General features: G+C 43.6%; 1 protein-coding gene across 1 annotated transcript; it reads right to left on the reverse strand.

The window, feature by feature from the left end:
- Positions 1-1,931: 1,931 nt before the first annotated feature.
- Positions 1,932-5,202, reverse strand: LOC127467242 (apovitellenin-1-like). The gene is made up of 4 exons (XM_051778964.1): positions 5,058-5,202; positions 3,511-3,609; positions 2,994-3,153; positions 1,932-2,344 (listed from the first exon to the last, which is right to left on the reverse strand). Exons 2-4 carry the CDS (start codon positions 3,569-3,571, stop codon positions 2,248-2,250), a joined length of 318 nt encoding a protein of 105 aa, XP_051634924.1. The 5' UTR covers positions 3,572-3,609; positions 5,058-5,202; the 3' UTR covers positions 1,932-2,247.
- Between the last annotated feature and the right edge of the window lie 3,468 nt (positions 5,203-8,670).

Consider the following 8,670-nt stretch of genomic DNA (forward strand, 5'->3'; position numbering starts at 1 on the left):
GATCATTGAGAAAGAAAGTGAACAGACAGATGTTCAACATCCAGCACTTCAGGCTGGAGAAAAAGCCTTGCGTAGGGCATTTATCCCCCACTCCTATTGCTACCCAAGTAATAGGAGTATTGAAGCTCAACAATGGCAAAGCCTGCTCTCCTGAGGTGGTCAAATACTTCTGTAAATTGTGGAGACCAGGTTAAAATAAAAATCTGGTTAAAATAAAAGATGTATGTGATGTCAGGGCAGTTCTCCCACCAATGCTAATGGAGACTGGCAGAAAGATACTGGATGAAATATAGCCTTCATCTGTTAATTAGCCTTTCCATTAATAAGCCTTTTGTCATCTATTTGAGTTAATTTCCATAGTCAAACCCATCAGGGGGATAAAGGATAGCCTTGGGGAAATACATTCAGCTTTTAGCACAATTGCTGCTGATTCTTTTACTTCCTTCAGTTTCCTCTATTGCTTCTCCCTTCTCCCTGTCACCCCCATTCTCTTCCTTTGCCTTCTTGCACACTTCCATGGGAAGGGCCAAACTGACATCTCTCAGTTACTCCTTGGGCTTCTCTGCTTTTCCAGCTTTTCCTACTCAATTGTTGATTAGCTGATAATCTAGAAATACTGTCAGGGAGCATCAAGAGCTGGGATGTTCTAAGAGGGAGGACAATTCAGGAGCCAGCAGAGACCACAGCACAGGTTGTGACGTCCCCAGCCGGGGCACAGTCCCACTGTACCCAAGAGGAGGTGAGGTAGTAACTGTGACAGGGCCCTTCAGTCATACCAGGGAGTCTGCTCAGGACAGTGGGAGGCAGAGCTGGAGGCAAGGCTACAACACAGATCCAAGGTCCATCCAAGAAGCACAACCAATGATGGAATGAGGCTACTACCTACAGTGTAGGTCCAACATCAATGCAAGAAAACCCACCAGTAAGCCAAGACAGCCAGGAGCAGCCATAGGTCTGGGTGCCCAGAGCCTGAGCTTAGGTGGGGTTCCTGGGCCCATAGGCAGAGTGCACGGATGAGGGTCATTACTGCTCCTCTCAAGTCCTGACAAATACTTAAGGGTAATGCTGAAGCAGAATAAAGTTTGAGGCTTAAGACCCCTATGAGGGAAAAGTAAATGGAGATGTATCTAAAGAGACAGTAACATTGCCTTGCAGTCATCAGGCAAATCTCATTTTGCCAGTTGTAGCAATGCTCTCCCTCCAAACCAGTAGTTCTACCCATGTGCACGTGACTTCTAGCTCTCAGGCTAGCAGGGTTTTGTTTTAGCCTCTGCCACAGTCTCACACTGTGATTTCAGACAAATTGCCCACTTGTTTCTGCTTGCTTAATGAGAAACCAGATGAATGTCTTTGTCCAGTGTGGGCATCTGAAACGATGTGGTTACATAGGGCTGATGAGGACCTGCCAGGTCTTCATAGACAGTGCTGGGCAAAGGTGCCCTTCTCATAAACTGGTCAAGATAGTGAGACATTTTCCCCTTGTTTCTCCTTTGGAAAAGCTTATTCGGTAGTCTCACTGAATAAGCTGATGAAACACACTTCTGAAGTCCTGCTCAGGTTGATGGACAGTTTGGTTTACTAGCACTTGTTTTCCCAAATTATCTGAAATCTTAATACGTTTGATACAGGTGCACCTACTTGCTTCTTACCTAACCAAGAAGCACAATCAGTAGGACTTAAATTTCATGGTCTTTCCTTACGTGAGATTACAGTTGACATATTGTGGCTACCCTGAAAAATGCTCAGGTAGTGCCCCCTCTACTCAAGAAGAATCTGAGCTTAGTTAAAAGTGCCTGAACAGTCAGGGTTTGTTAGCATTGCCTGAAACAACTTCTTGTGAATAACAGCTACATTCTCAGCAGAATGGAATGCCAAGGTGAGTGTGATTTTGTAATAGTCAATACAAATAAGAAACTTAAGGAAGTGTAACAACCAACACTATTTTATTGGAGGGGCAATGGCCAAGCCTTTCAGGAGGAATTAATTTTCAAGATTTGGCTACAGAAGAGCTCTACAATCTTATTGTCTTCCCTATGCCCAGCTGCGTGTTCTTTTTTTTCTGGGGGAGGCTTCAGCAGATGCCTTCCATCTTTTGGTCTTTGAAGGTGGGTTCCCTCTAGTGGCACTAAGAGGAGCATTGATTCTGTCTTATCGACTGATCTTGGCCCGTAGTAGGAGCAGGAGGAAAGAGGACACTGCAGGGTGTTACCAATTCACATCAGGAGACACTGACTTGTCTTCTTCTGGCTAATAGCCTCGGACTCTTGTCCACAGGTTCTTTATTTTTTCAATCAGCTGTTCAGCCATTATACTGAGTTTAGTTGTTTCTCTGATGAGGAAGTTCCTGCAGGAGATGACAGTGCATGTAATAAGATACACAAATACATGAGGGTAATCTCCATCTGCTGTGGATATCATGCTGCCTGTCACTGAGTGCAGAGCTCCTCAGCAGTCTTAGAGAGGCTTTCCTCAATTAGCAGCATGTGTGTGCCATGAGTTACATGAAACTCTGTCTCTAGGGTGATCATGATTTTCCTTTTGTGAGGAAACTCATTCCCCTTCCTTGAGGAATATGTATGCATAGCTAGAGCCAGTTCTGTGATTTGCATCAAGTGACAATGGCACAGTTAGTACTGAGCCCCTCACAGACAGCAGCACCAGAGAACCCTTCCAGGGGAGCTGATCCCCCACCAGCCAGAGGCCTCCTCCCTCACTACCCAAGAATAAAGAGCAGAACCTGCTGTCCCCACAAGCATGGTCATGTACAATGTGCATCCCTGGGAAGAGCCTGTGCTTTCACAGAAGACCATATCATCTCACCCCACCTCCCAGCACCTCACTCCCATGGTAGTCACATCAGGCTTTGGTTGCTGATTCATTTCCCATTGGGTCTCCCCATATAGATACTTGATTAATCTGTTCTTCCTCCCACTCCTCCCTCTCCCTTTTCACACATGGCTATTGCAGCGTTAGCACAGAGGAGCTTTCCATACCTAGTTGCAACAACTGCTGGAGTCTGGGCAGCATCAACCAAGAACTGACCCGCTCTAGGGGACACCTTGTTCACAGCTTCATAGACATAAGATGCAACTGCATCAGGGACGACCAGCCAGTCACGACGGTCTCTCTCAAAGACGGACTTTGAGTGCACTTCTGAAAAAAAGGAGGCAAAACCCCATCAGGCTTTTCCAGTCACTCATGTCTCTCATATTTTCCCCCAGGTGCAGTGGGAAGATTCTTGAAATTCTGAGATTCAGAACCTCTCCCTGAATTCGCGCTAGCAGCATCCAGCAGCACCTCTTCACCTCTTCGTGGTGAATGCCACAGGCCTTACATGGCAGAGTGTTTGCCATGTATGGACAATTTTCATGCCAGATCTCTACTGGTTTGTTTCACACTGCTGAGCACTATGTATTCATGGTCTTCAACTGTATTGCTGGGCTGAAGTCCAGTGAGAACCTGTAGAGCTGAGTCTTGTCTCAGGCAGACAGAAAAGCTTTTCAGACTTACCAGGCAGAGCGGTGCTGAGGAGCAGAATCAGAGCTATCACCAATACCCTGGATTGCAACATGGTTTGCAGTACCAGTTCTGCTCCCTATACTGAGAGACCTGCAGGAATCAGCATACAATGTTTGTTTGTTTTCAGAGAAATAAAACATGCTGGTTAAACACCAGATTTCTGCAACAAAGCTAACCAATAAATGAAGACAAGAACAGGAAAGACCACGGTGCATTTACTCCGAAGAAGTGAGGAAAAAATAGTATAAAAATGCAGGTGTTCTTTTATTTGTATAATCACAAATATTCACAATAATAACTTTCAGAGCTCAAAGAAATATGTGACAGTAAAGCTAGGTCTTTTATATGAGAGCCAAAATCCCTTATTTCAGCACATGAACAAACAACTAAAACTGCCAGAAATAAGAATAGGTTTCCTCTACGAATAAGTACAAATTCATAATGTGGGATTTCTTTGCTTGTTTTATTAAATTGCTCTAAAGAACATTGCACTAGTGTGCATGTGTGCATCACATACAGTGATCATCTCAGTGACCCAGTGATCTGAGTATTTTGCCTTGCTTTAGCTGAGGAAAGTTGCCAACCAGCCAACTAGGTTCACTTGTCTTTTTCACTCTGGGATTAATGCAGCAGATAGTAGCCCAAGTAGAACAAGTTCTCAAAAGGGAGTGAGTGCAAAATTTAGCTTCATCTGACTTCCTTTATTTTTGTCTGTTAAAAAAGTCAGAATTGGAGAATTGAAAATTCAGTACTTGGTACATTGAAAATACATTACATCTAAACAAGCTTTTCAAACATTCTGTGCTTAAAAACGTGTTTAGAAATTAATATTGATTTATGCCCTCAACTATAGGGCTGCATCACTCAGAATGACATGAAGAAAACATTGAAGTTTTAGAATTGCAACAGCAAAAAAGGCTACAAGTCTATTACATGTGAATGCTTTGCTAAATCCCATACCAGGTGGCTACAAGTCAATGCTCCTTCTTATCCCACAGTAAGGAATTTTCCATCCATTTTTACATCCTTCTGTGCAGAGATTGCCTCCAAAAGCTACCATTCCATTTCCTAGACATTTGTTGCCCAGGAGCAGTTGCTCCTTTACCACCCTACCTTGATTTTTAGTCCCAGAGCCAGTTTTTCTCCATGTACACAAAAGGCGTAAATTTGCATCCCAAGAGCATAAAGAGGTGCTCTTATCCACTTTAGAGCCTGTAATCCCTGTGATGAAGGCAGCTGGGAAAAGCTTATGTATCTTCCAACACTGAAGCTCTGCAATTCGTACCATGGTCTTGACCCTCCTATGAGCGTCTTATGGAGCATCCATCACTCAACTTCAAGCCAGGTCACCTCAAGCACCCCCACCTTCCCCCATTTCATCAGTATTCCTGCCTGCGGAGTGTGAGAAGCCAATTTCTTAATTGGCTTGCAATAAGAAATGGGGAAAAAATAGAAGATCATCTTCACTCACTTCCCTTTGATCTAGACACACCAGTCACAATGCCCATCCCACCCAGAACAGAGAGTTCAGCACTTACCTGTCCTGCCTTCTCTCTTTCTCAGGCTGAAGCTGAGGTAGATGCTCATCTGAGACACCGGCATTTATGGAGCGAATATAATGATAGCGAGGGGTCAAAGGTCCTGCTCTGTTTCCCCATTTGCTCTTTTGCAAGCACATCCAGCTCAGTGGGAGAGGTAAGAAGCTGCGGAGGACTCTGGACCTGTTATTGAGATTTGGTAATGGAGGGTCAGTCTGACCTGAGCCTAAGGGATGTGGAAGGCAGCTCCTGGGTCACTGAGTCCCCTACTTTCGCAGGCATCTGTGTCATAGAGACCGCTCTCATAAGTTGACCAAATTCCACATTAACAGTAGCTAGACCTGGGCTGAATTTTTGGGAAGGCCTGTGCCATAACCTCCCTGCTCTGATAGTTGGAACTTACTTGCAGCTGTTATGGCCATTGGCATTTCCCCCTTCATTTACAGTAAAAGCATTAACCAAATGGTGCACAGGGGTAAGTGTGCATCCCTCTCACATTTCTTCTTTCCCCATGGTCAAGTCTTTTTGCACAGGCTGGCAAGACACAGACCTGTTAGAGCGTGCCCAGATGGGCACAAAAACTTATCAGAGGGCTGAAACACCTCTCCCATGGGGAAAGGCTGAAAGAATTGGGTCTGTTCAGCCTAGAGAGAAGGCTCCAGGGAGATCTTATTATAGCTTTTCAATACTTAAAGGGTGCTTATAAGAAATAGGCTTTACCAACGCTTGTAGTGACAGGAGGAAGGGAAACAGGTTTAAACTGAAATAGGACAGAGTTAGATTGGATGCAAGGAAGAATTCTTTACTGTGAGGGTGGTGAGACACTGGAACGGGTTGTCCAGAGAAGTTGTGGACACCCTATTTATCACCAGAAACATTCAAGGCCAGGTTGGATAGGGCTTTAAGCAACCTGGTCTGGTTGCAGGGGTAGGATGGATGAGGTGACCTTGTAAGATCCCTTCCAATGCAAACTATTCTGATTCTATAATGTCTCCCAAAGATCCCTGGTCCCAGTCAGAAAGTGGTGGCATTGCTGCTGTAGGGCATGTTTCCCATAGGTCAGGTTCCAAGTGCCCGCTGGGTCTTCAGTCGGGCCAGCCATCCGAGTTGAGCACATGGGACCACTGAGCAGAAGGGGGAAGAGACAAAAAGGCTGCAACACTGAGCTACCAAGGTCATGAGCTAAGGGAAATGGGAGGACATAAATTAAACCTACCATGTGAGCCCCAACAGACCTCCATTTGCATGTTGGCCACTTATTTATTAGGTGACTGTCACACGTGGGAAGTGTGAAAAGCTCAACCAGTACCTTCATTTATCAACCAAACAAAATTTTTAGAAGACTTTTCTTCTCATGGTGCTTCAAGTGCTTTAGAATCAAACAGTAACTGTTCTCATTTTACAGGCATGGCAGCCAGTCAGTGATGGCTAGAGTGGGTCACATCATTAAAGAGGGCTGTCAATGGTTTCCCATATATTTTTCCCCTCTCTTGGTATTTATTCAAATGATCTTCCTCAGAAAAACAAAGAAAAAAAGTCTCCAAAATAAGAAAAAAAAATCCCCCATTGAAGCAAGTAATTTTGCATTTTTGTCCAACAAACAACAACAGCAGATTCTTACTAATGGGTAACAAGGCTAATTCCAGAAATAAGAACATAGAATTTTCAGTTCTACTTCTGGTGCAAACACTAAAAAGCAATTTATAGTCTAGGAAGTACACACAAGAGCAACTGGTTGAAAGTTCTCTTATATTTCAGTTAGACATGTGACATTCATTGAAGAGGATCTACACATTTATAATCTGCTTTTACAGCTGGGGTAACATTCAGAAGACCGTAACAAGGCACATTATAGGCATTAAACTTAGCAGAAATAGGAATGAGCAGTCCTTACTTGTGGGGGTTAATTTAATATAACCTCAAGTGTCATCCCTCTCCTATGTCAGGTCAACAAATGGAAGGCTCTCACATCAGTGTTTTTAACTGATGGGCTGCTGGAGATAGATAGTGGCACAGAGGGACTTAGCTGCCCTGTGTGGTAATACCTACTGCTGAAGACTTTGCTTTGGGGTTGTCTCACACAAGGTAACTTCCCCAGCTTAGTTAGCCTAACTTTAGCTAGTGCTATCATGAATACAATCGCAGAGATAGCAACTGGGCATTTCAGCACTTTCTACTGCCAAGCAGGCACTTGCCAAGACCAGATCAATGATTGCACAGAAGCAGCCCTTGCCCTCCATTCCTGGAATGGCATTCCAGAATGGCAGGGCGCTCTGCAAATAAGCAAGAAACCCAGATATTGCAGGTCCTTTCTTAATCAAAGAAATATTACATGATTTTTTATCTCTCTTATGAATCTATGGTCTGAGGTGGAAAGCAGCTGACAGCAGCATGGGTGTCCTTATCTGGCCCTCTCTATGTGGCATGGTCACATTATCTTAAATTAGGGTAACTCCAGTGGCTATGAAGGCACTTTATTTGAGACAGAAGATTCGTTTTTGGGGAGTAAGATATATTCCTTCAACTGCATGACAAGAAGAACAAAACCCTAGAATAGCAATAACTCCCATATGTGAAACATTCAACTTTTTCCATCACGAATGGGCTGACATATGAACATCAGCTCTTTGGAATGGCTGAAAAATTAAGCATCAATAAATTGCAATATAGAAAGAATGAGGCTAGGTGATTTCCTACTGCTATTTCTTTCAGTGTGCTGTATTGGAGCCGCTTAGTTCTCAGTCTCTTTTCAAAAGTCAAAGACACTGTAATCTTACTGGAAAAAAGGGTTCACATTGTATTGTGCAATGCTGTCACAATGGGTTTCATTTATAGCCAATTAAAACTAGAAATAAGCATCTAGAGCAGAGTCTATTTCCTTCCCACTTTTCTGTCTGCTTGCAGTTGAAAAGTATGCATATATAGATTTCCTCTGTCGTTATTTCACAGCCCACCACCAACTGGTGTTTTATGAACCGCAGTGGTCTGTGGACCAGTAAACCTGGTATCATTTCTGCTTCCCTGCTGGATAACTTAGTCTACTTCTGTCGCAATTTAAGAAGTTACAGAATTAACACTCAGATACAATCTGTTTTCCCTGAAGAGTTTTGCTTAATGTTTCTATAAACAAGAACAAAGTGACTGAAGAGGGTTTTCTTGCAGTGTGAGGGAGTTCTTGCTCTTGAGAAAACTTGCTGGACACATGTTGGCTTATACACACTTGAATGTCAATGAACTCTTTCCATGCTACCATATTGGGATCTCCCCTCATTTCTCAAATAGCCTCTACTCTTTGATGGAGAAAGGGGCAGCCCTTCCCTGAAACCTGGACATTTGGGCTTGGTTGGAATGACAGGAAAAAGTTGTCCTGTATGTTGCATGAAACTACGAAGCACAAGGAGAGAATCAAATTCCAAGTTACCAATTCAGCTTCCACAGGTAGAATCCGCAGGGTCCTGGCTATCTGCTAAAAGTCATCAGAGGGCAAAGCTAAAGTCAGAACAAGATGCTAGTTTTGGAAGAAGGTGCCTCTTATTATTTTCTGTCATTGCAGTCATCATAAACTCCTCTTAACTAATAAAAATACTAGTCCATCTTAGAAGAGAGGGTTCAT

This window comes from Manacus candei, unplaced genomic scaffold, assembly GCF_025592945.1.
Source record: "Manacus candei isolate 608988 ecotype Guabito, Panama unplaced genomic scaffold, ASM2559294v1 h1tg000014l, whole genome shotgun sequence".
NCBI lineage: Eukaryota > Metazoa > Chordata > Aves > Passeriformes > Pipridae > Manacus > Manacus candei.

What these genes read in the sequence shown, in the direction of transcription:
- LOC127467242 (XM_051778964.1), bottom strand. Translation starts at nt 3,571, where the DNA reads ATGTTGCAATCCAGGGTATTGGTGATAGCTCTGATTCTGCTCCTCAGC. An exon ending in CCTCAGCACCGCTCTGCCTG is followed by an intron (nt 3,154 to 3,510) that starts GTAAGTCTGAAA and finishes CCTTTTTTTCAG; the next exon opens with AAGTGCACTCAAAGTCCGTC. An exon ending in CCAGCAGTTGTTGCAACTAG is followed by an intron (nt 2,345 to 2,993) that starts GTATGGAAAGCT and finishes CATCTCCTGCAG; the next exon opens with GAACTTCCTCATCAGAGAAA.